This window comes from Nicotiana tabacum, chromosome 12, assembly GCF_000715075.1.
Source record: "Nicotiana tabacum cultivar K326 chromosome 12, ASM71507v2, whole genome shotgun sequence".
NCBI classification, from domain to species: domain Eukaryota; kingdom Viridiplantae; phylum Streptophyta; class Magnoliopsida; order Solanales; family Solanaceae; genus Nicotiana; species Nicotiana tabacum.
The window spans coordinates 47,791,804-47,817,654 of NC_134091.1; the positions used below are offsets into that span (position 1 = coordinate 47,791,804).

The window sequence follows — 25,851 nt, forward strand, 5'->3', positions numbered from 1 at the left end:
TAGAGAGAAACTGATATATTATTCAAACTTCAAACTTATGTATATAATGAACTGAAAACTCCTCTATTTATAGAAGAAAGGAAGCTGCTGCGTAAGCTGCTACTATAAGTTGCTGTGTAAGCTGCTATTGCAAGCTACTGTGTAAGCTGTTTGTAAGCTGCTACTGTACCAGATATAGATAATCTTCTATCGGAGGTTATGTTTATCCATAATGGAGTACCAAAATAATAAGCTTATTCAGGAGTCTTATTTCCAATAGAGTACTAAATAGATAAACATATTTACGGCGGAGTCTCATATGGATAAACTTCTTCAGAAAACTTATTTACAACGGAGTAAATGAACACCAATAATATAATATATTTATTACACCTTCCACATTTCTACAAGATTTTCAAAATATTCCCTTATTTTGAAAAAATAAGTACTAACAAATAATCACAGAGCTTCCTATATATAGTCCATAAAACACTAGTAAAACCTCTTATAAGAAGTTAACTGTTGCTAACAACTCCAATAAATCATAAACCCCATGTGAGTTTGCTCTTTTTTCCAACTGCCGCTCTACCCCTGGATCCCACTCCACCCCCCTTTCTTCTTCTTTCTCTCTTTTTCTTCCCAAAATCAAAACCTCAGAAACTCTACAAAGAATTGATTTTTGTTTTTGTTTTGAGCCAGTTCTATATGGACCCGAAGTTCAGCGGAAAGCCTATACCCATCCCATTTCTAGCGGGTCGGACCGACCTTGACCAGATGCCGGATACTCCGACCCGTATAGCACGTCATCGGCGGGCACAATCGGAGACTTTCTTCCGGTTCCCGGACTTCGACGATGATATTCTCTTAGACGACGTCGTAGCCGACTTTAATCTGGATATTTCAGCGCCGTCGCTATCCCCTTCTGCTGATACTCATATGCAACCGGCCAATTCTGCTGACTCGTCGTCGACCGGTGGACCAGGCTTAATGTCCGGACCGGGCGCTAATAATAACCCTAGACCGTTGAATCATTTTCGTAGTTTATCAGTTGACGCCGACTTTTTTGATGGTTTGGAGTTTGGAGCGACCACGCCGGGGGCGGCGGCGGAGGAGGAGAAGAAGGTGTTCGGTTCCAGTTCGGTTTCTGGTTCGGGTACTCGACACAGGCATAGCAATTCGATGGACGGGTCATTTTCAACGGCGTCGTTTGAGGCGGAGTGTAGCAGCTCCGTTAAGAAAGCTATGGCTCCTGATCGCCTTGCTGAGTTGGCTTTGATTGATCCCAAGAGAGCCAAAAGGTTTGGACTTCTCTATTTTTTGTTTTTTGTTTTTTATACATTTGTTGTGTGATGTTTTTTTTTACTTGGAATTATACTTAGCTCTAATGATTAGGATTTAGGAGGAAATGTCTCTTCAAATCATTTGGTTCTTTGAAAATTTCTTGAGAAAATGTAGGGAACTAGATGGTCGCTATATTTCTTGGTTTTGAAATGATTTGCTATTTCTTTGGAAGGCCAAAATTGTCTATTTTTAGTTGTAAAGAGCTTTTTTTTGGATGAAGTAATAACCTTTTATTTATGAAGGGCATAATATACGAGTAGTATACCAAAAAGTAGAATCTTTAGGACACTCAATCTTCTATACATATAAAAGAGAAGAAAAACAAAGGATAGGAGTTAAAGGAGGAGGTAGAATTATGATATTAGAAACTATATCCTTCTTTTGGTTAAATTGTATGTGATCAATATTCTCGAACTCAAATCAATGGAATAGAAGAAATGCATATGATTTGAGAAAGAAGAAGTATGTTGGTGATCATTTGCAACAATTCTCTATTGTGGAAAATGAAATAAGTTTCCACTATTCTCTATATGTGAATGGCCAGGATATTTAACATCGGAAACAAGGAAACTTTATATATTCAAAAAAAGGAAGAAGGGATTGGAGGGAAGGGAGGGGAGGACTATACTACTTAAAAGCAGTCTAGTAGAGGCTCCTAGCAGTAAAGCCGGATTACTGAGTTAATGAAAAGATGCTATTGTACCTTGTATGCTGATTTAGGATGAAAGAGAATGGTGTTCTGCTATACTGTATATCTTTAGTGAAGTGGTGTTACCTGAATGGTAGGAGGCGAGGAAATTCAGAAACTACTGATAACATCTCATTGTCAACATAGCAATCTGAAAATTTCAGCACAAAAGGTTATACTGTGTCATTTCTCTCTGTTACATGGCATCGTGTCCCAGCATTACTGTTTTGTCATTTGTATGTTTTCCATTTCCTAAAATACTAAGTCCCCTTGTGGCTTGTAGGTAAAGGTTCTAGCATTTAACTTAGTTTTAAGCTTTTGTATAAACTCATCTTTGATTCTGCATTATTACAGGATTCTTGCAAACAGACAATCTGCTGCACGTTCAAAGGAGCGAAAAATTCGTTACACTAGTGAACTGGAGAGGAAGGTACAGACTCTGCAGACTGAAGCTACTACTCTATCTGCCCAAATCACGGTCCTGCAGGTATGAAATAGACAAAGAATTTATGCAATACTCTTCATGGTTATCAAATTTTGCTGTATAAAGTGACCTGAAAATTTCAATAGCTTCTCATGTTTACATACGTTGAACAAAGAGCATATGCAATATGATCATGGTAAAGAACTCCAAAAAGTTTTGAAAGAACTGTGCAATCAATAATAAAGTAACTGGGAAAGAAATGTTGGCGTATAATAAAAAGCTCAATGCAACCTGGATGGTTATTACCAAGTCAGTGAAGCGACCTTTGGCTTGTCAGTAATCGGGATATTTTCCGTTTCTTCCCATTATTTATGTTCATATTCCTGTCCTTTTTTGTACGTGATGTAGAATGCTTAGGGCTAATAATGGGAACGGAGAACCGGAGAACAGTGATATGGTGCCAGTGTTTGGGAACAGGGTCGGGTAGCCATGGGAAAGGGAGTACTACAGCTAAGAAAGAGAGAGGGGCATTGGAGAAGTGGGAGTGCTAGTGCCATATGCGGAGGGTGCTGTTGCTGGCAATGGAGGATGGAAGGAGGGAGCTAGTGGTTGGGAGGGGAATATTGGGGAAAGGTGAGATAGTGCGGTGCTATGACAGTTAGAATGGTGTGGCATCAGGGGGGGGAAGGTGTGTGAGCATTAGCGAGATAGAGAGAGGTGCTGAGGAAGGAATAGGTCCTTGTTGATTTTGCTTTTCTTTTTGTCCCCCCCACCCCAAAAAAAAAACACACACACAAAAGAAAAAAGGAACTTTAAAGATGAGCAATATCAACTGCGGACATGCTGGTTGACTAATTGGTCAGTCACGTATCTTTCGGCGAGACCAACTTGTTTTTTGTTTTTTTTGACAATTTAGAATATAACAAGTCAAAAGTGGGGTTGGTGGAATAATCTAGCTAAATCCTGCTATTAAAAATAAGAGTAGGGTTACCAATTTAGTAAAGACCTCCAAGTTTGCCTATAATCTTTGCAAACAAATAACAATGAAACTGAAAAAGAAATATAAATGATACTGAAGTAATTTTTGTCTGTGAAGTAACACCATAGAGAGGATTTGCCATTGGAATAATATGAATATAGGTTGTAAATTTAATTGATAGGATCAGAGTCTCTGCTAGTTGAACTTGTGAACTAAGAATGCAAAAGGAGAATTTTGGAAATTCCATGCCCTATCTATCAATTAAAATCCCTTTTGAACCCCTTTTCCCTTATTTTTTTTTTTTAAAAAAAAAGGAGAACTTTGGTGCTAAAATGGCAGAATTCTAGATTCAGCCTTTGGAACCGAAACTAGAGATTTTTTGGAAAACCAAGTAAGGCAAGTGAGCTCTAGCAAAGAACTTCAGGTAATTTCATCAAATAGATGGAGGGTTTGCAGTACTCATTTCAAGTATTTTTCTGATTGACGGTTTGTTATATATTATTTGTACCTGGGTTTCAGTTGTCTTTTGAGCTTTATGTTTCTCAACTAGTTGTTTGAGTTTAAAATTAATAAGCTGGAATGAACTGCTGGAGCTAGAAATGCATCTGATATTGTACATTGCTTCAAAATTTCCCACTGTTAAAATCTGGAAATACTATATATCATATTCTTCAAGGTGTCCTTTCTCCTTTTTTTAATCCTTACACGGATCTTCTATGTTTGTCATCACTGCATAAGATAGTTACTATGGATTAATTGCATCTATTACATGCATATATTAAATTTAATGATATGGAAGAAGCTTTATCGGTCATGGTTTTTTAAGATGTAGGCTCCAAACTTTTGCTTTTCAATTACCTACTTCTATGCTTGTAGATTTCACTTAGAGTTCCTTGCGTAATTTTGCAAGCCATTTCTCTAAACTGGTTCTGACTTCAAATTATTGTGGAAAACATAGTATTTCTTAGGATATAAGGAAAATTTTCAGTCAAATCTTTTCTTTTCCACCACTAGCTGGTCAGGTAATTAGGCTCTTCTAAGCTGTTGCACTTCTCTTTGGTGCTAAATAATGAACGTTGTTTATTGAGAATAGTCATCATAAATTAACAGGTTCTTAGTTATTAAGTAGTATTTTGTTTTCTAGCATCATTAGAATATCTGAGTATGGTATCCTGCTAGCTGCTCGCAATAAAATCCTGCTGGAATCTAATTCCATTGCTCTGGTTGGAAATTCATCTTCTTTTTACTCATCTCTTTGTCGTTGAGTATGGATCTGTCTACCACAACATCATGCATAAATAGTTGTGTGACACAGTCTCCAGTTTGTTGTACTGAAGGCGTACCGTTCTTGTTTTTCATGATTGCTCCTTCCCATTTTTCTTTTCCTTTTTGTAAAATTACTTTGGTTGACGGGTTGAGTGGTGCTTTTGAACTTCTTCTCCATGTTTTCATTTGGGCGGTAACATACAATAGGCAATCCATTTATCCATGACACATATATGCCGTGTGTGCAAAATTGCAGTTTCAAGTTGTGTGCATTTCCTTAGACATGTATCAACTGTATTTCTGTGTTGCTGAATGGAATATTTTCATTGCAAATTATGCTATCGCTAACACACTGTTGTCAAAAAACACAGTAACAGTTCCTTGACCACTTTCATGCCATTTTTGTATGATGAAGCAGAGAGACAATAGTGGATTGACTAATGAGAACAAAGAGCTCAAACTACGGTTGCAAGCTTTGGAACAAGGAGCACATCTTAGAGATGGTATGCCTGTTTACTAGCTTGATGTGATTTTCACTGATTTATTTTAGTGACATATGAGTGAATATTTTCTAGCTCTGAACGAGGCTTTGAGGGAAGAACTGCAGCGGCTTAAGATAGCAGCTGGCCAAATTCTAGGTGCCAATGGAAATAGGGGGCCACGTCCGCATTTCCCTCCCCAGCCACAGTCATTTGTCCAATGTGGTAGTCACCATGCGCAACAGCAGCAGCAGCACATGCCTCATTCTACCACAAGTACCCAGAATATCGGTGGGCAGACCCAACCTAGCTTCATGAACTTCAATAACAGGGGTTGAAAATGTCAAAAGGGAACATCATAAATGAGTAATTAGCATAGAGCTTTGTATATATTGATATGTAATGGATAGTGGTACAGGCTGTGAGTGCATGCTACTCAGATCATTTGTACCATTATCAATACTAGTTACTTTAATGCTATAGGAGAAACTTGTTTCATAAACAGCAGCTAGATATTGTTCAACATCTTTTATGTTATGATTATCATAACTTATTATTTGTGAGGTTTCCAGTTGTTTGATCTCAATTAAATAAACCTTGCTGGTGATTAAATTCTTCTGAATGACCTCAAATTCCTGACCATTGAGCTAGAAAACAGGCATGAACATGATCTTGGGTTATGGAAATAAATTTGCTCTATTTATTTTCCACAATTACAACTACTTACATGGCATATCCATAACCTTATTATTTAATGCATTCAACCACTCCAAACAGGACGGCCTCGTATTAGTTGAGAGATAGATTCTTAAATGCTTTCTATTGCATGATCAGATTTGAGAGTGGACTTTAGATTTTAAAAGCAATAACCCAAAGCCAAGTTTTGATGGCTTACTAATTAAGTCAGCTTTAGACTCTAGGCCTATTTATCATAATTTGTTTTGTCAATAGAATCTTACAGATTGAAACCCTTTCTTTTTCTGTCTAGTCTTGTTTGTGAGAGAAGAAAAATGGAGTATGTCAGTGAAACAATGATCCAAAGTTGGAAGCATTGTTGGGCTGGTGCACACGCCTAAGTCAACTCAACCATCCCATAAAAGAAGAGTTGTGCCAAGTTTGACAACTTTAGCTTATCAAAGTAAATAAATGGATCTATTATCCGAATTATAGAGTAAATAGTATAAATTCATTGAAATTATTCTTCCCTAGTTGCGAATTTACCAACTGATTAGCATTCTATTTATTTTTTCAAAAAAAAAAAAGACAAGAAGAGAACTAGAGTAGGAAGAAGTTAAATTCCTTCAACTGATCAAGATATCAAAGTTCCTATTAATTTAAAAGTTGAATTTACAATGTAACAGTGACATGAATCTATTTTGACATTATCACAGAAGAAGATGCCATATACTCACAGGTGGTAGCCATGATTTCAACGCCAGAATTTATTGTTGCATTGCTTCAAAAGATTAATTAATCAATCAAGTAGCTGTAATTAGACAAGAATGTTTACACCATCCAAGTTAACTTGGGACAATATCAACAGAAACAAGTGATTAGTGGTCTTCCTTAGATATAGCCTAACAGAAAAATCTAAGTATCAGCCAATTTAAAGATTAATTAATCACTTCCATATGTCAAGCAGTTTTCATTAGACAAGAATATTGACACCAACTAAGTAAAACTTGACATAATACCAATAGGAAACACAGTGAGATGGTTTCTCCTTGCAGAAAATTTCAAAATTGAAGTATCAACCAATTCAAATGAATTTATGCCTTAAAACTATTTCATTTATCTTGTTGAGTAAAATCTGAATCAAAATCAAGGTGGTCTTGAATTATCCTTTATCATCAGAAATGTTTATTGTTATTTAGTTTGAGCATCCAATCCAAATTAATCGATTATAAGTAAAGGATTTTAAGTTATATGCACTAATAGTGTTAGAAATATTTAGACAAGTAAATCTTAATAATAAACATTAATCAGTAACCTGGTAAAAATGACATTTAAACTACATTAATAGTGTAAAAAATGTTTTCGCTGTTAAGAGTATATAACTGAAATCTTGAGTAAAGTGGTTTTGAGTCTGTTAAGCATCTTATCTTTCATAATTAATTCCATTTATTATCCCAACTTTCTTCAAATTGTAAAAGAAGATGAAAGTTTTTCTTTTCTCTTCATTTCCTTGAACTTACCTTTTTCTGTTAGTAGAATAATTTGACTCTGTTATTTTCTTGACATTAAACAAAGTCTAGAAGAAATTGTGACTAGTAGTAAAATAATTTTATGAATTAGAAATTTATAGTAAATCCATTTGGACCCCTGTCATAGAAAACATCTAATACCAATGGAAACTTAATATATTCAATGGGGTGAAGTTGTCTTATGCCAACAAGGAATCAGTTTATGCTAAAGCTGTTCTTGAGATCATCACAATATCACATATAAATTAATCATTCTTTGCAGCTTTAACACATTCAAGAATGGAGCTAATCATGTTAATAGTGATTGTGCTAGTGTTGGCTTTAGTAATATTAGCTATCTTACTGAAAACAAGGGATTCTCCAAAAGAAATGGAAGCAATTCCAGGTACCTTAGGGTGGCCTATTATTGGAGAGAGCTTGTCTTTCATATCTGAATTCTCAAGCCCTGCTGGTATATACAGCTTCATTAACAAGAGACAGAAACTGTAAGTAAGTGTTAAGGCCAACATATGATCATTTTCGTATTATCTAGCTATAGCACGTCAAATATTTCTCCAGGGAATCGTAATAATATGCTATGTTTATTTAGAAAGAACTCATTCACTTGCATTGTGGGAAAGAATTTAAAATCTTGCTCGGGAAAGTTAAAGAAAATTCTTAAAATGCTCTATGTTATGAAAAATTACACTGTAAAATATTGATTTTAGATGTATATAACATATATTCAACACCCTTTGTCGGGAAATTTGTTTACTTCTTTCAAGTCAGAACACCCTTGAAGAAATTTCTGGCTTTGCCACTGACTGACTGTATCATGGTTTGGCGCGTGATTGAAATAATGATTGTAGGTATGGGAAGGTGTTCAAGAGTTATGTATTGGGAAGGTACACGGTGTTCATGACAGGAAGAGAAGCAAGTAAAATATTGTTGACAGGAAAAGATGGAATGGTGAGCTTAAACCTTTTCTACACAGGACAGCAAGTACTTGGACCTACTAGCTTGCTTCAACAGACGGGAGATTCGCACAAGAGACTCCGAAAACTAATTGCTGAACCACTTTCTGTTGATGGACTTAAGAAGTATTTTCAGTTTATCAACAGCTTAGCTATTGAAACATTGGATCAATGGTCTGGAAAAGAAGTCTTGGTTCTTGAAGAGGCTTCCACAGTTGAGTCTTTTGATTGTTGAGTTTGGTTTTTGATTTAGAGGCATTGTTTCAACCTGTTGGATTATGTTTTGCAGTTCACGCTCAAGGTGATAGGCAACATGATAATGAGCTTAGATCCAACTGGTGAGGAACAAGACAAGTTTCGAACCAATTTCAAGATTATTTCTGCCTCTTTTTCTTCTTTACCCTTTAAGGTCCCGGGAACTGCCTTTTATCGTGGCATTCAGGTAACAAATTTTCAACAGTATATGCAGAATAGGATTAATGGACAAACTAAAAGGGATGGCTATTTGTCAACTACAGGCTCGTGATCGAATGTATGCTATGTTAGACTCGATAATTGACCAACGGAGAAGTGGGAAAAGCTTGAAACAAGATTTCTTGCAATCCCTGGTAAAGAAGCATGCATCAGAAGGAAATGATGATGATGGCAAACTTACCGATAAACAACTGAAGGATAACATATTAACACTGCTAGTTGCAGGACACGATACTACAACTGCTGCATTGACATGGCTACTCAAATTTATTCAAGAAAATCCTGCTGTATTGGAACGATTAAGGGTAATTCTTATTGACCCTAACACGGGAAAAAGGAACAGCCTTTAACTTTCTGAAATTAGATTATAACTTGAATCTCTTATTTGCAGGAGGAACATAGAGAAATCCAAGCTAGAAAACAAGGCACGTCAGATCTTGCCTGGTCTGAAGTCAATAATATGCCTTACACCGCCAAAGTGAGCTGCATAATAGTCATGAATCCAGCTTCTTTTCATCCCTGAAATTCAAAGATTAACTGTTTGCTTGATCTTTCAATGTTCAGGTAATAAGTGAAACTCTTAGAATGGCAACAATCCTGCCTTGGTTTTCAAGAAAAGCAGCAATGGATTTTGAAATTGATGGTAACTGTCAGCTTTCTCATACCTGGAATTTGTTACATTTCCTGCTCTACTATACAGAGCTAGAATAAATCTTTTAACCATGCTCAGGATTCAAAATCAAGAAGGGATGGTCTCTTAACTTGGATGTAGTGTCTATCCACCGCGACCCCAAGATTTTTCCTAATCCTGAGAAGTTTAATCCTTCTAGATTTGATGTAAGTTCTCCAAAATAATTAGCTGGCTCCTTCTATTCAACCCCTGAGATATTATAACAAAAGTCGGCTTGTTGGATTTTCTACAGGAGCCTCTAAAACCTTTCAGCTTCCTTGGATTTGGAAGCGGACCGCGCATGTGTCCTGGAATCAACCTAGCCAAACTGGAAATTTCTGTTTTCCTTCATCATCTTGTCTGCAGATACAAGTAAGAAAAAAGGAACAGTTGTTTTGAAATTTTCTCCAACGATATTAAGAAACTGTATCTAATTTGAAAATTTGTCTACCTTGCAGATGGACGCCTTTAGACACAGATGATTCTGTTCAGCCAACACTTGTCAGGATGCCAAAGAACAAGTATCCAGTCATGGTTGAGACACTTTAGATAATGTCTTTCTTTCACATTGTATTAGAAAGAGGAAACGAAAGCATTTTAGTAGAATATAATAGCACAAATAAGGAAAAGGTGCCAACTCCTGGTTCCAGTTGAACCAATAAGTAACCAATGAGTTGGAATTGTTCCTGTAGATCCATTGTTAAATTGCAAGATAATGTATGAAACTCTTTGATGATGATAAAAAAGATGGTAATCTAACAAAGTGATACATTTTAAAGCTCAAAGCAAGTATAACAACAACCCAGTATAATCCCACTAGTGGGGTCGGGGGGTAGTGTGTACGCAGACATTACCCCTACCCTGGGGTAGAGAGGTTGTTTTCGATAGACCCTCGGCTCCTTCCCTCCAAGAACTCCCAACCTTGCTCTTGGGGTGACTCGAACTCACAACCTCTTGGTTAGAAGTGGAGGGTGCTCACCACTATAGCAACCCACTCTTGTCTTAAAGCTCAAAGCAAGTACTTTGCTCATTTTGTTCTGCTTCCTCTTTCATTTTCTTCTTTTCTCGTCGAGAGGGGTGGCTGGTATATGGCAGGAGGTTGTTACAATCAACCCTTGATCCACCCATTCTAGCACTGAATGTGATATATTTAACTCAGATGCATAGCTCGAAAACTTAACTGGACGTTAGAATTTCCTGATTAAAGAGCCAAGAAAAGTCTAAATGTGCATTGCAAGTAATTACTCTCTAATAGCCACCTGCTCTCAAGAAAAGAAGATGATTATAACTACCAAAAAAGAAAAAAATCGAATAGTATACATCCTTTTGAGAAGTGGATAATTCGGTTTTTCAACCTTAGCCTGCAGTTTATGTATTAACTTCCATGATTTCTTTCCAATCACTTTCTGGAGATTCCTCAGCCAAACGACATATATAATACAGAGAGTATGATAGTTTGCAGATTCACTGAGATTGTTATTGTAAAAAAAGAAGCTTCAAATTGAAAGTTTAGATTCTGTTTGCAACCGAAAAAATTGTACCTCAACGATAAAATAAATAAATAAAAAATTAGAAGAATAGGACTACAAGGTACAAATCATTAACTGTATCCCCTATTCAGTTTAACGTTCTACTACATTAGTCTTCTAAAGATATCACGAATATGCATGCTCTTAAGGGGATAAAAACCAGAAACAGAAATGGTTATCTGCTATAGAAATTAACTTGATCAGTTGTTTCGTTCATCTTTTATTTCTGTTTCCTTTTTTTTTCTTTGACCCACCCTGACGCCAGAAAAAGAAACACAGACCAATCCATCAACCCCCCTCTTGACCCAACCAAAGAAGGCAAGTTTTGCTTCAAGAATATGGAGGTCATAACCATTGACGGGTTTTACAATTTCATACCGAACAAGACTCGTAGACTACATCCAATCTTAAAATCTATTGCACAAATGCTACCATAACTTTCTTGCAGAGTTTCTAAACTCTCTTTTCAACATTTTTTCATATTTTTTGCTATGGCTAGGAGTTCCCCTTTTTCATATCAAAGATAGCAGACTGAGAAAATGGAGAGGAACACAAAAGATTCATAAAGCTGCCACATAATCTTGGCAAATCCTTCCTTATGATAACACATTTATGCAGAAGCAAAAATGCCACACCGATACACTTCTATGGGTCCAAGTCACAATTCAAACATCACTTCTACAATGAATCCAAGGCTTCCTACAGAAACTAATAGCTTCTCTAATTCAAACATCAGTGGCACGATGGCTCTAATGTTTCCTACAGAAACAATGAGAAACTATAGCTTCTCTATCTAAGAATTACGTCCCCTGTGCTGAGGGCAGCAACAGTTTTGACTCCCGATATCTGCAGCTAGACAAGGAGGCTTGACGTTCTCATCCTTGTACCAGATTGATCGTGCTTTAACTAACTCGTCCAAGAAGTCATCCAGCTTTTCGACTGTGACACTAGGCATTACGACAACATGTGACATATTTCTTTCACAAGCAAGTTGCCACTTGCGAACAAATTCCTCATCTTTAGGTCGCTCAAAAACAACTGTGCTGCTCAGTTCATTCAGCATAGCACTGATTCCAGCTCCTATAAGGCGATCTTTTAAGTAATGAGCATTCCTTAGGCACTTCTGGACTTCTTTCTGGAATCCCTTGTACCCTTTTCTGTTCAGGGTGCACCAAAGGAAAAGTGGAGCATGCCCATTCCGACTTCCCATGATAGTGGCGTCCCTTGAAGCAAGGTACTCCACGTTCCTAGAAAGGGCATTAATGTGCTCCAACCTTGTCAGTTGAACACCGCATGGCATTGGACATCCCACAAACTTGTGACCAGAGACGCTCACACTACCAATTGGCTTTTTGAAAGTAACCTGCGGTGCCTGTACATATTAACAATATTACTTAAGAGGTAAACCCTGAAACAATAGCATTACCTTCAAAAAAAAAAATTCTTCTTTTTGGTTTCTTTCATTTTCTGAAAATTTAAATTTTAAATTTATTGTTCCGTAAAATGGTACGTAGGAGCAACAAAAGATAATAGTTAAATTTATGATTCATAAAAGCGCTGTGGCGGTGGATGGTCTCTGCTTGCAGAATCTCTTTTTTGGTTTGAAGAAGTTACCACATGACGAACATTAATACTTGTCAAAAGAAAAAAAGGAATATAAACACTGCCAACAGGACTGTAGATCTGCATACAAAATCTATTTCATCCTTTTTTTGTTTTTTACTGTGAAGAAGTATCCACATAAGGAACACCTACTGCCAACAGGACCGGAAAAAAGATACTTTATCTTTTAGTCCTTCTAATCAGCCAAAGATATGAATTCTGCTTCTCTTCATATTTCCCCCTTTAGTTCCAAAAGAAATGGTTACAGAGAACCAATTTGACTTTTAACCTTCTGCCTATTGCTAGTGGCAAAGGCAGCAACTTTTCACATTTTCAATTACACAAGAGTACCTCATAAACTCCTGATTCGCTAACAGTAGCCAAGTATTTTTACATACACTTCACATAGGCTAGTTTAAGAAATGCAAGGAGAAGTTAAACAATAAAAACAGCTTGTATAAACAAATTACTTACACGCTTGACAAATGGCATCATAAGACCAAAGAGAGCCCCATCACAGTGGATATAAAACCGATCATGTGAAAACCCGCACTCTTCAAGGGTTTTTATGACGAGATCAAGATCATCGACGGCTCCTTTCACAGTAGTCCCTGTCAACCAAAAAAGATGGCACATTAGGCAGCTACGCGGTTGCTGCATTTAGGGAATATCTCAGACAGTGAAAGGGTAAGAGAGTACCGATGTTGACATTGAGGATTGCAGGTTTGTCCTTGTTTGCTAGTAGCTTAACTTTGAAGTCTGCACAATCTATTTCACCAGTTAGTAGAGTGTCAACCTTCACACATTCCATTCTATACATTCGTGCTGCTTTAAAAACAGAATAATGAGACTCCTTCGAAGCATACAAAATTCCTTCGGGAAATACTTCTCTCCTGCATTATTAAGACAGTATTTTCCTTAGAATTAGAAAAAAGAGAGGAAAAAGGAGGGAGATCCCCTCTTCAGCAGTAACCTAATGCTTCCAAAGGAAAAAAATTAAAATTATACTAACCCAACAAGGATTCCATGAAGATTTCCTTCAGTTCCGCAGTTTGTGATGTATCCCCAATATTCATTCTTCTCTATTTCCCATAGGCGTGCAAACCAGTCCAAAACCCCAACTTCAAACTGCCTTGAGTGCACACCATAATTACTCTCAATGAATGGATCCCCCAAGTTATTGATGGAAAAATGCTGCAACTGTGTGAGTGCACCATAATCAAAGTCCAAATTATATGGATACCCTGTGAAAATCAGCAATCTGAGATAATAAGGCAAATATCTTTTTACACCTGGAATGCAATGAAAGTAGTCAAGGATGTTGTAAACTGGACTAGTCCACCCACCCACTGGGACATACTGTTGGCTAATTTCAATACTATATCTATACTGTTGGCTAATTTCAATACTATATCTATATTCATTACCAAAAATAACATCAGTACGGTAGTTCGGAGGCAATCAATATATAAGGTTCTAATGAAGAAAAAGCACTTTTTAATGCTAAACACAACACGAAATCAAATTTTTTATAAACAGCAAATAAGACAACACATATAGCTATTTAAAAGAAAGACAGAAGCCATTCTAAATTATGTTTACCTCCCAAAAGGAGGAAAAGCTATATCATACTTAGGTGAAGAAATAGATAAGAATATCAGAAACACCTTATAGTAAATAATCACCCAATGATTTCATCCTCTCATGTTACATCAATATCCCAACCTCCCCACCCCCCCACCCCCAAAAAAAAAGAAATTACTTGCTATGTGATGGTAAAACTGTGTCCTGAACCTAATCTCACGCTCATGCAAGACCAATCTTTTGTTCAACTTTACCAGTCTGCTTCTTTTGCCATAAATAGGCATGTTCTTTTCATGTTGTCCCCAATGAAAATAATAGCAAAGAAAAAATAATCAGCTGCTTGTTACAACTTTCCAATGCAACAAGCTGGACAGCTTAATTAGTCGAGGCCAAAAGCAATAGCCACAAGTTTGCCAATTTCAAAGACAAAACTCAGTATTTCAGAAAAGGGCTACTTTTGAGCCCGAAGAGTAAATTACCAAAATTCTAAACCAAAAAAAATTGCCCCAAAAGGAAACATAATAGTAAGTCATAACATTCATATTGGAGCTATATCCTAGTCTCTCCCGTTTTAAGGGGGATTATCCCATAACAGATTTCGAGCTAGAGATACCATACCTAATATATATGAAACCAATTTAGAAAGCTAAAATGGCCATAGTAGCAACATTTGTCAAAAAAAGAAATATCTAAAGCCAACCTAAGAAAATATATAATTCCCTTTATGGACCAGTAAATCCAATGGACTGTGGTAGAATTTCAAACTCGAACCGATAAAGTTAAAATCTTGGATCCGCCTCAGCAAAGAAATCAAAATCACGAGTCACAATTCAAAATTAAATTGAACACGATACCTAAATGGTACTTAGTTCGATCAGTAAGAGTCTTCCGATACCGAGCCAAAACACTAGCCATATAGGCTTCCTTATCACCGGTAGATTCATCATCAGCATCAGGTTCCGTAACAGCTAAGCACGTTGTATGTATGTTCCTCCCTAACACAATCTCCCTCTTCTGCTCCTCACCATCATTAACCGCGCCATCTACATCCTCCGATTTCACTACTGCCGGCACCGGCTCCGCCACAGCCGTCAGATCAAATTGACTGTCCGCTGCCACCTCTTTTCCGATCACAGCGGAGCTGACCGATTCAATTACTGCGCTTGTTCCTACCATAGCTCTGTTCGAATCAACAATCGCTGCTTCCATTTTAGTAAAATTTTATCAAATCGTCAATTTTTATAATTGTATACAAAATTAGTTACAGATCAATCCAACAAAATTAGAACCGAAAATACATATGGATTTCAATTATCTAACCGATTATTCATATAAAAAAAGAAATTTGCAATTTTATTTTTTCCCGCAATGTATGACAGAAAAAGTGCAGGCGTAATATATGAATATAAATGCGGAAAAATAGGAATCAGTGGATAAATGTATGGTTTTTACCTGAATTAAGAGAGATTGTTGTATAGGGAAGACCGGCAGTATCGGCTCAGCAATTCTTGATTTTGCGGAGAGAGGAAAAAGAATGAACAAATATGGTTCTGTATTTATAGCCTAATAACTGAATATTTATTTCTTTTCATTTTTAGTCTTTTTCTTATATTTACTAATCAGTCCCTCGTGGTACTTTATTTAGATCGGAACTCCCTCATGGAATCCTTATGATTTTCCTAGGCGCTTAGACATGAAGGTCTATTTGGAAAGCTACCTGCTAATCGGAAGTGGCGTAATTATTATGTTAGTAATTACGCAACCTAGTAATTATACAATTTAGTAATTACGACGATCTATTTGTTTGTCACAACATAATTACAAGCGTATTATTTGGTTGCACAAGTGTAATTACATAGTTAGATTAAATTTTAAATGAATTATCAAAACTTAAAAGTTAAAAATAATAAATATATGCCTATACGTAATTTTTTATAAGTATAAATGATATTAGATTTGGTATTTAAGATGCATATTTTTTCTTGAATATACACTGATTAGTAATCATATATTTATAACTAATATTGTAAAATAATTTTTATATATATTTAAAATTAATAATATTTAGTTTAATTAATTATAAAAACTAAAAACATACGTTTTGTAAGAACATCATGGAATGCATGTTTGATAAAATAAATTAATATTTATAAATATAATATCATAACATTATGCAAATATTTGACAAAATTAATCTATCAATTCTAACTTAAAATCAGTATTTTAAAAGGCGTGGGCGTAAGGCGGGACGTTTTACATATGCCTCAGCGAGGCGTAAGCCCCATAGGATATTTAATTTTTAATATTTTATAAAATAATATAATTACAGTAAATATTTTATAATGTGTGTGTATGCGCGCGCTCTATCCCCACAAAAAACTAGTCAAAACAATCTATTATACGCTACTTACAAAGCACAAGTAACTTGAGTGTAAAAGAATAACGTTTTCTATATTGAGGGAAAAAAAAGGATGACTAACCTGCAATTTGAACTTTGAACTTGCTGCTATGAAGGAGAATGGAGTTCTCTTTGTACTTGTAAAAAAAGGTGAATATTCGTTGCTTTTGGGAGATATTAGCATACTAGCGGACAAGATAAAGAATTGGGAATGACCATGAATTAGGGCTTCAATCGATAAAAAATATCTTGACTTTTAAATTTAATACATTTCAGTTCCTTTTTAAAACTTTTGAGTAATTACCAAGTTGACTTTTAAGAATTTGGGTATTATATGAAAGACTTTTATTTTAATTTGAAAAAGTCTCTAGGGCTTTTGCCTCACTAAAAAAATGCGCCTCAAATGCCCGAGCGTACGCCCCGAATTGTTGGGCGTACGCCTCTTGAGACTTTCTCCCCACACTATCGCCTCGGGGCGTTTTTGGTGCGCCTCGCCCCGAAAGTGCCTTTTAAAACACTGCTAAAAATGAACAACATGCAATATGAAATAACAAGCCAATACTACTAAAATAAGTAAATTGGAACCATAATATAACACATTTTCAAAATTCCAAAAAAAAAATTTAAAAAAAATTAAACATATGTCAGATTCCAACATAATAAAAATAAATTTAAATACAACTTAAGATTAGGAAACATAATAAGTTTATAACCTCATTCAACAACGAAATTCTACTTTAATAATATCACTCATTATATGTCAAATTTGTTAATGAATTATTATTTCTAATATTAGGAGATGTAGTTTCACAAACTAGAATAATAACGCAATTACGCTAAATAAAGAAATTAAACAAATAAGAAATAAAATATACGAGCAATTACATGGAATCACAAGAAGTAAAGGTAGAGAAATAAAAGATAAATAATGTACAAAAAATATATTTTTTAAAATTAAAAAAGAAATTAAAAGGTAAAATTAAAATAAAAAATAAAAAATAATGGAAATAAAAAGTTATAAAAAATAAATTAAAATAAAAATAAAAAGAAAATAAATTAAAAAGTAACCTTGTAATTACAACAAATATATCAAACTGTGTAATTACACTCAATTACACTCAAATTCAATTACTATGTAGCTATTCAAACAGGCTCGAAGTGATTGATATTTGAGAAAATATAATATTTGAAGTTAATATTGGAAAAGAATATTTGGAAATTGGAAGTGTGATTGGATATGAAAATATATTAAAATATTGTGAGCAAAAACTTGAAAAACTACCTAAATCTATTTTTCAAATTTCATATTTCAAGTTTGAAATTGAAGTGATGGGCAATTTGATAAACAACCACTTATTTGAAATAATCTCTAAATATTATTTCAAACTTTTTAAACAAAATCTATGGTTCATTCCTCGAGTTCTCTAGAATTATGTAGCATGTTTGGCCAAACTTTTTTTGAGGCAAAAGTATTTTTATTTCGTCAAAAGTATTTTTTTTTCCTAAAATTAAAGTGTTTGGCTAAGCTTTGAAAGGAAAAAAAGTGTTTTTGAGGAGAATCAAAAACAGTTTTTGAGAAGCTGAAAAAAATAGCTTCTCTCCGAAAGCAGTTTTGAAAAAAATACACTTAGAAGTACTTTTTACAAGTTTGACCAAATATCAATTGTTACTCAAAAATACTTTTTAAATTAAATAATCAAACACAAATTATTTCTCACCAAAAATATTTTTTTTGAAAAGACCTTTTAAGAGGTACACTTTTCAAAATAAGCTGATTTTAAAAGCTTGGCCAACCAATTTGCTTTCCTCGAATAATCTGGAATCAACAGACGAGTCTACCCTATTTACTCCCTCCATCCGATTTATGAATAAACTCTTTTGCGAGTTTAAAAGAAAATGATTTGAACGAATGATTGTAATAGTTTATAGTAGATAATATATAAGTTAGAAGTTTAGGAAATATGAAAGAATAAAAATAGTAGCGTCATCTTAATTTGCCTTTTAGAAATTGGTGGAGTTGCCATTTTAAGAAACTTAATTACTTAAAACATTATCACTGCCCCTTGAGAGTCCGAACAGACGTCTTCTTTTTTTTTTTTTGGTAAGAAAGATGAACAGACGTCTTCTTTATATTGTCTAAATACTAAAAAAATGGAGTATTGATATTGGATGGCTCGAAAATTTTCAGATTACTTGGTTTCAAAAGGTATCTACTACTAGTAATATTAGAAAAAGAAAAATAAAGATACCAAAGAAAATTAATTGTTAATTAGTTTTAAATCACTAGCTAAATCAAGCAGACAAATATGAAACAAAAAAATTCATTTTTAAAAAAATCTGAATTAATTTGATAGATTCAGTTGCAATATACTCACTATTGTAAGTTCAATCATGCACCTAAGTACAGATTTAGTATAAGTAAAGGGTCGGATCTCGTCAAATGTCAATTTAACATTATTCACAAGTTCACCTCTCTAAAAAATAAAAAAATAAAAAAAACAAAAAAAAAAAACCTTAAAACAATCTGATTTTGAACTGACAAGGGAAGCTATTACTAAAAAGAAACAAAAAGAACAAAAGAGAATTAGTACATTACTTCTAGCCTGATTGGCCGAGCTTATTTTTGGGCCAAAAGTATTTTTTTTTGTCAAAAGTATTTTTGGCCAAAAATTGAGGTGTTTGGCCAAGCTTTTGGAAGGAAAAAAAGTGCTTTTTGAGAAGAAGCAGAAACAGTTTTTGGGAATCAGAAAAATAGCTTCTCTCCAAAAGCACTTTTCTGAGAAGCACTTTTGAGAAAAATATACTTAGAAACAGTTTTCAAAGGCTTGGCAAAACACTAATTACTATTCAAAAGTGCTTTTCAAATTAATTAGCCAAACATAAACTGCTTCTCACCAAAAGTACTTTTTAAAAAAGTATTTTTGAGAAAAGCACTTCTCAAAATAAGCTTATTTTAGAAGCTTGGCCAAACAGGATTCAAAATAATGAGTTGAATAATAAAAGGATTCAAAATAATTTAAAAACTTAAGCGAGACGAATTCATAATTTATAAACATAAATTTTAAAAGATACTATGAAACTGTGAAATACACTTACGACTTGTTTGGATGGTTGTTACATATTGTATTGTATTGTATTGTTACTTTAAATATAATATTTATTTTGATTGTTACTTATTTTATAGTATCGTATCGTTAAATTCATTGTTACGTAATGATGAAAAGTGTCACTTTATGTAACAACCTATTTGGCGTGGTCGCATTATAACTTTATTTTTTCTTTTCATCTTGTCCTTCCTTATTATTAAATAATCTTATTTTATCATTTACCCTACCTATTTATATAAATATTTTACCTCGTAACCTTATTTTTTATTGTAAAATTGCAAATTTATTTTTTCATATTATTAGTATATGATATCATGAAACGACGACAAATAATACAACAACAACAACAAAAACATACCCAGTGTAGTCTCACAAGTGGGGTCTGGGATGATAGAGTGTATGCAGACCTTACCCCTGCCTTTAAAAAGACAGAGAAGCTATTTTCAGAAGACCTTCGGCTCAGGAAGGGGGAGGGGAGGGGCAATAACAAAATATTTCTGAAAAGAATGGCATCGCCCGGACTCGAATCGGAGACCTTCAGTGTGTTAGACGGCGATAAATAATATAATTTATCTAAATAATATATATATATATAAAACTAACCATCCAAACAATATGTTAAAAGTTTCAAGACTTCATGGGAATGCTTTCTAGTTTTTTTATTCATTTTACTTTTTTGTTTATATTATTATTAAGTAATAATAGTTGCTGACTCGTCCATCCTTATCCTTTCCAGTTACATGCTCTTAGTTGCATATTTCAATTGTTATAATTATTATACAAAAAATGAAACGTTCATTGATACTATCTGAATTGGATTATATTATATTATTATAGAAAGAGAGGAAAAAAGATACGTATTCGCAACCAATGATGAAGAGCAATTGGATTCCCAAGATTCAGTAGGGTAGCAAAAGGTGAGTCATGTCATGTGTAAATATCTGAATTTGTAGGACCACTGTTTCTGGCACTTTGTCCTATAACCCATCTGCTTTATAAGGGGCACAAATTTATGGCAAATCTATGGTCCTCCATGCAGATGGTAAATTGCTTCTGTAGTCCTTATGTTTGCTTAAAATGTAATTATACCCTTTTATTTGAAAATATTTTATAGTTATAGTACAAAGATACCCAAACTTAAACTACATCCTTACACTTTCTTTGTGAACAAAAAACATCCTTGAACTATTCATAAATTAACAACTTTCATCACTCCCTTTAACATCTTTGAAGAAACTAAGGGCTCGTTTGGTATGAGGGATAAGGGATATGGGATAAGTAATTCCGAGATTAAATTTGAAATAAGTTTATTCTATTTTTGGTTGGGATAAAATCGTGGTATAACTAATTTCGGGATTAGTTATCCCAAGATTGCATTATTTTTTATCCCTATGGGTGGGTGAGATACTAATCCGATCCTCGGATAATTAATCATGGGATAATTTATTTTCCAAACAAACGACCCCTAACATTTCCCGTCAAAGTTTGAGTTATAATTTAGGGATATTTTCTGCCGAAAACTCCATGTTTATAGTTGTGGACAAAAGTTTTGGTAGGATAATTAAACTTTAGGTACTATTCATTTACTAATTACTTTATAAAAACGTGGTACTCTGACTATCTGATATGAATTGTATCAATTGCACAACTGCGAGAGTAGTACATAGAGCTTGAGTAGTAGTACGAGAATAGGAAGTAGTTAAGTCAGTTTATAGTTTGAGAGTTAGCGGTTTAGTCCCTAGAGTATTTTCATTTTGGCCCAGTTAGTATTATATTTCTTTAACTTTAGTCTCCATCTCAGTAACGTTATATGTATTGCACTTTACCCATTTGAGGATTATGAATGAGAATACTAGTTCCTTTCTCTTCTCTCTTAGATTGCTAGCTTAGATCTCATTATTTTCTTTGCAAGTTCACAGATTATATCACTATCATGCATTCAAGTAACTAATCTAAGTTGAAGTAACTAAAAGATGATAGGAACGAAGGTAACAACATTCTAATCCATTTACTTAGGTTGCATCAATACGTTATCAAATTGAACTCTTCTAGTAAAAGTAACTACTGAAAATAGGGCCTATGGCAACACTATTTTCAGCAACGGTTGTGAAACCGTTACTATAGACTGTATATCGCAACGATTGTAACCGTTGCATAAGGTTTTGCTATCACCACACTTTAGCACTGAAGTCGTTGCATTAGTGTCGAAACCGTTGCAGTATAGTGACTTTTTGCAACGGCTTTTGTAATTGTTGCAATAAATAAGGCCCTCCTACAATTGTGACACTACTTTCCTCGACTAACCTCACATTTGAGAACCGTCTACCACCATCAAAACCAAAAGCGATGGCCGCCCAACTTCAATAATTTCACCACACTTACTGTTAGACTCATGCAATCTATCCTAAAGCCATCAATTCATCCCGCAAAATCGTCGTCGGTAGATCTATTTGAGGCTTCTTCGCTAGAAATCGGTGGCTGAGGGAGAACAAGAGGAAGTTATAAATATTTAGGGTTTCTTCCTTAATCATCTTTTTAACTTATTAATTTCTTGTTGAGTCCATTATTTTCTTTCAATTGAAGCTTTGAATCTAAATTGGGGATCTCTTAAGGTTTCTTATATTGTAATTCCTTCCCTTTGCTCTTGATTTTTTAAAGAAAATAGAATATTTCTATCTAATTTTCGTTTATATCCTTATAGTTGTTTGTAAGAAGGATGCACTGATTATGTTTTCTGTGTTGTTCATAGTTATAATTTTGGCCCAATTACAAGTCCCAGCTCAGGTTTTGCTTTGCCTCTCGCCTTTGGTGGTTTACTAGGGCTGCTATATCTATGCTTGAGCAGGTACAATTTGGTCTGCACTCTAAAAATAGTTTGAATTTTTATACTATGAAAACAACTACTTATCTTTTGGTAGTGGCCGTCTTTTGCTTTATAATATTCATGTGAGGACTTTGTGTCTCTATAAATTTGTTGCTTTGATCTAACAGTTGTTGAAATATTTTTTTTCTTTAGTTCCTCTGTTTTGCTTAGGCATTAAAGTTTTTTCTTTTTAAATATCATGTATTAGCTTGTGTGTGTGTGTGTACACACACACACTTGAAGATTGTATACCTTGTAATGCTTAGTGAATAATAATCAAACTGTAATCATATTTTTGGCTATTTCCTTCAATATATTTCTAGTATTGATTACATGGTGTCAATCTGTTGTGACTAGAAAAGTTCAAGAAACTAAACTTTAAAATTAAAAAACATATCTAATGCTTTTGTTCGTTGTAATACTTTGGTATTGTTCAATATTCAATATTTCTTTATTTTCATTTGTTTGTACCTTTATGTTGTCTATGCTCCAAGGTTTAGACCTATCGTGACATCTGTTTTAATGACATGTTACTTGATAAAGAGCTAATACCAATGCTAGTATCTTGTAGCAATCTGAATGGATGAAAGTAAGTTATTGCAACAGGTTGACCAGTTTAGCTGTTTCATCGGCCAAGTGTTAGACATAGTTGATGTAATACACTTTTGTGGGATTGAGGCACAAACTATTTGTATTATGAAGAACTATATATTATTTCTGGAGATTGTTTTCTCAATGTAGTCGGAGATTGCTGTTTTATCCTGTAGAAGAATAGAAAATATTTAACTACTGGAGGTCCCTCTTCATCTATTTTTATTGTGAAGAACAAAATATATTTTCTGAAAGCGAAAACGACAATTTGATCTTGTTTGTCAATTTCTTAATTTATGTTTAGTTGTTATGGTTTAATAGAATTTGAAGATTGCGTACCTTGAAATGATTTCGATCTTAAACCGTTTTCTTGGAATTTGTGGAGTGAACATCTTAAAACTGTAGTTTCGATCTTAATAGCAACCTCTTAAATTTATGAGTGCATTTGTGGATGCAGGGAAGTGAATTAGTTGTCGAAAAGGTTCCCTTTCTCCAAATTTTTTCTTAACTAAGTTAGATATAAGGTTGAATAGCTTTCACCGTGATGTAATTTACTTATAATATTTTCATTTGCATGTAACTCCGTTGGCTGCCTGTAGCAATTGCTAATTCAATCGTTATATTTTCATTTTGTTAGGTTTGCAATTGGCTTTATCTCCTACTATGGCCTTCTTGAAGGTATACCCATTTTCTTAATCTTCTTGCCGTTTTATTCCTTTACATTTCTTTTTCCACTTATGCGAGTTTGAAATAAAGACTTAGGTGGTGATCATTGTTGAAGGTGATTGTTAAGCCTTCAAACATCTATGAAAGTGGTAAAATTAGCTAAATTATTATCTTGCTTTGACATCTTGATGTGTTTGGTCATATTGTTACGTTCCTTGTACTACCACAAGTTTTCTTCCAATCTAAGATAATACAAAGTTCATCTCTATTTGGACTTTGCCTAAATTCCTTGAAACTCTTCTTTATCATAGTTGGTACTTGTGATGAGGGCGTACAATGCAGTTAACACGCTCTTGAATTATTCTCTGACAGTTCTTTTTGCAGTCTTTTTCTTGATGTCACAACTATAGTTTTTAGTTTCTAATTTTATCTTTACCTTTCTTTTGACTGGGCATTCAACTATGTCAAAATTTCAGTTTGGATTGTTAGTAGTATGTACTTCAACATTTAGACGATTATGCTTCCAAGTGAATAATAAATTATATTGAAAAATTGAGCTTCTTGTTAGTACTTTTTCAGGTGAAAAACTTTGAACTTAACTCCATTTATCAATATAGCAGTTTAAATATTTCTGGAGTGGACTGGTCAATTGGATGATGGACCATAGGTTAGAAAAAGCTGTCAAATTATGTGGCCTTCTATGCGTGTAGAAATTCACCATTATCTTGTTATAGCAAATCATTCTATGGTATATGACTTATGCTTCGGTAGTTTTATACCTCTGTCCATCATTGCAAGTAACAATTAGAGAAGAAAACTTAAGCACAATTTGCATAATGAATTCTTTTGTTGCATAAAATAATTAATGCTTGGTTGAGTACTTGAACTATTCCCTATTCCACAATAGCAATGCTTATCTAGGACCTCACTATTTTATATCTTAGCTTTCGGCTTAATTTATTGTTTGACTTTTTTTAATTAATTATATGTAATTCCTAATCTGACAAATATTGATTTTTTTTTATTTATGGTTTTATAGGTGAAGCATATGAACAAGGGTAGATGAAAGGTGTGAAGATCTTACTCAAGAGTATTAGTTGATTGTTGTTAAACTTTTAGATGTTCTAGAATCTTTTATTTTAGAAACTTTTGCCAACTTATGTATTAACTCTTGAATTGCCAAACGACATTGTATATTTAGCTTTTATATATGGATAATACTAGTTGGATATTTTAGATATAATTTTATATATTGATGAGGAGTTTCCTTTTGAGATTTATATAAATTTTAATGTATTACATAATTTATTATATAGGTAAATAAATATGGTATAAAACCACCAAACCGTTGCAATAACTTGTAGTGACCGTTGCACTAGCTCATAATAATTGTTGCAATAGCCTCAACAATCAATACATAAAACAATATTGCAACGGTTTTGAAGCGTTCTAGTTGACAAGGCAACCGTTGCGATAGATCTGGCTATTGCAACATTTTGTAAACGTTGCAATAGACATGCTTATGGCAACGATCTTAGAACCGTCACGAGAAACCGTTGCAATAGACCTATTGGCACGCGATCTGATGCGACGGTCCCATAACCGTTCCAATAGGTCTATTGTAACGGTTTTGCTTGTTGTGACAATGGTTTTTCAGGCATTGCTATAGGTCCAAGACAAAGAGATTAACAACATAAAATGAGTGATTATGGTAACATTGAATGTCCCGTGTGATTAATAGAAGTAAGAAGGTAATGTTGAATCCACATTTTGCTAAAATATATATATTAATTCTTTTTGTAATAAAACTTTTTATTATCAAATAAAAATGTACCGCTCAAGAAAAAATAAAATAAAAAGAATGTTAAAGCAAGAATAGTCCAGTTTTCTGTCACGACCCAAAATCTCACCTGTCGTGATGACGCCTATCTCAATACTAGGCAAGCCAACAATCTAAATAAACTACCATATCTTTTAAGTTTGAAAACAAAATAATTCAATTCAGCGGAAAAAAACTCACAATTTCGAATATAACACTCCCAAAATCCGGTGTC

At 34.2% G+C, this 25,851-nt stretch overlaps 3 protein-coding genes and 1 long non-coding RNA gene across 7 annotated transcripts; 3 read left to right on the forward strand and 1 right to left on the reverse strand.

The window, feature by feature from the left end:
• The first annotated feature begins 571 nt into the window (after positions 1–571).
• On the forward strand, positions 572–5,690 carry LOC107816084 (transcription factor VIP1-like). The gene is made up of 4 exons (NM_001325970.1): positions 572–1,277; positions 2,363–2,495; positions 5,096–5,180; positions 5,253–5,690. Exons 1-4 carry the CDS (start codon positions 685–687, stop codon positions 5,492–5,494), a joined length of 1,053 nt encoding a protein of 350 aa, NP_001312899.1. The 5' UTR covers positions 572–684; the 3' UTR covers positions 5,495–5,690.
• A 1,926-nt stretch (positions 5,691–7,616) lies between these two features.
• Positions 7,617–10,227, forward strand: LOC107816083 (abscisic acid 8'-hydroxylase 3-like). Its single transcript, XM_075227584.1, has 9 exons — positions 7,617–7,845; positions 8,209–8,527; positions 8,603–8,755; positions 8,832–9,092; positions 9,179–9,265; positions 9,352–9,430; positions 9,518–9,624; positions 9,711–9,829; positions 9,916–10,227. The coding sequence occupies exons 1-9, from the start codon at positions 7,640–7,642 to the stop codon at positions 10,004–10,006; spliced, it is 1,422 nt and encodes a 473-aa protein (XP_075083685.1). The 5' UTR covers positions 7,617–7,639; the 3' UTR covers positions 10,007–10,227.
• Positions 10,228–11,545: 1,318 nt separating this feature from the next.
• LOC107816085 (serine decarboxylase) lies at positions 11,546–15,761 on the reverse strand. Of its 3 annotated transcripts, none has more exons than XM_016641755.2 (6): positions 15,625–15,761; positions 15,027–15,371; positions 13,601–13,832; positions 13,288–13,481; positions 13,063–13,199; positions 11,546–12,358 (listed from the first exon to the last, which is right to left on the reverse strand). In XM_016641755.2, exons 2-6 carry the CDS (start codon positions 15,346–15,348, stop codon positions 11,780–11,782), a joined length of 1,464 nt encoding a protein of 487 aa, XP_016497241.2. In that variant the 5' UTR covers positions 15,349–15,371; positions 15,625–15,761; the 3' UTR covers positions 11,546–11,779. The 3 variants fall into 3 exon arrangements, with proteins under 3 accessions (XP_016497241.2, XP_016497242.2, XP_016497243.2); XM_016641756.2 differs by having other exon boundaries at positions 15,027–15,352; positions 15,625–15,737; XM_016641757.2 differs by having other exon boundaries at positions 15,027–15,374; positions 15,625–15,726.
• A 5,755-nt stretch (positions 15,762–21,516) lies between these two features.
• On the forward strand, positions 21,517–25,071 carry LOC107816086 (uncharacterized). Of its 2 annotated transcripts, none has more exons than XR_001654856.2 (4): positions 21,517–22,191; positions 22,427–22,522; positions 23,769–23,809; positions 24,837–25,071. It is a non-coding gene; the product is annotated as an uncharacterized LOC107816086 (long non-coding RNA). The 2 variants fall into 2 exon arrangements; XR_001654857.2 differs by having other exon boundaries at positions 21,774–22,301.
• The last annotated feature ends 780 nt before the right edge of the window (positions 25,072–25,851 follow it).

Bases quoted from the DNA above. Each gene is read 5' to 3' on its own strand.
- LOC107816083 (XM_075227584.1), top strand. From the start codon at position 7,640: ATGGAGCTAATCATGTTAATAGTGATTGTGCTAGTGTTGGCTTTAGTA. The intron at 7,846-8,208 runs GTAAGTAAGTGT...TAATGATTGTAG, and splicing joins ATTAACAAGAGACAGAAACT to GTATGGGAAGGTGTTCAAGA. The intron at 9,093-9,178 runs GTAATTCTTATT...TCTTATTTGCAG, and splicing joins CTGTATTGGAACGATTAAGG to GAGGAACATAGAGAAATCCA.
- LOC107816085 (XM_016641755.2), bottom strand. From the start codon at position 15,348: ATGGTAGGAACAAGCGCAGTAATTGAATCGGTCAGCTCCGCTGTGATC. The intron at 13,482-13,600 runs GTTAGTATAATT...TTAATAATGCAG, and splicing joins CTTCATGGAATCCTTGTTGG to GAGAGAAGTATTTCCCGAAG. The intron at 12,359-13,062 runs GTAAGTAATTTG...TAATATGTACAG, and splicing joins TGATGCCATTTGTCAAGCGT to GCACCGCAGGTTACTTTCAA.
- LOC107816084 (NM_001325970.1), top strand. From the start codon at position 685: ATGGACCCGAAGTTCAGCGGAAAGCCTATACCCATCCCATTTCTAGCG. The intron at 2,496-5,095 runs GTATGAAATAGA...ATGATGAAGCAG, and splicing joins CCCAAATCACGGTCCTGCAG to AGAGACAATAGTGGATTGAC. The intron at 5,181-5,252 runs GTATGCCTGTTT...AATATTTTCTAG, and splicing joins AGGAGCACATCTTAGAGATG to CTCTGAACGAGGCTTTGAGG.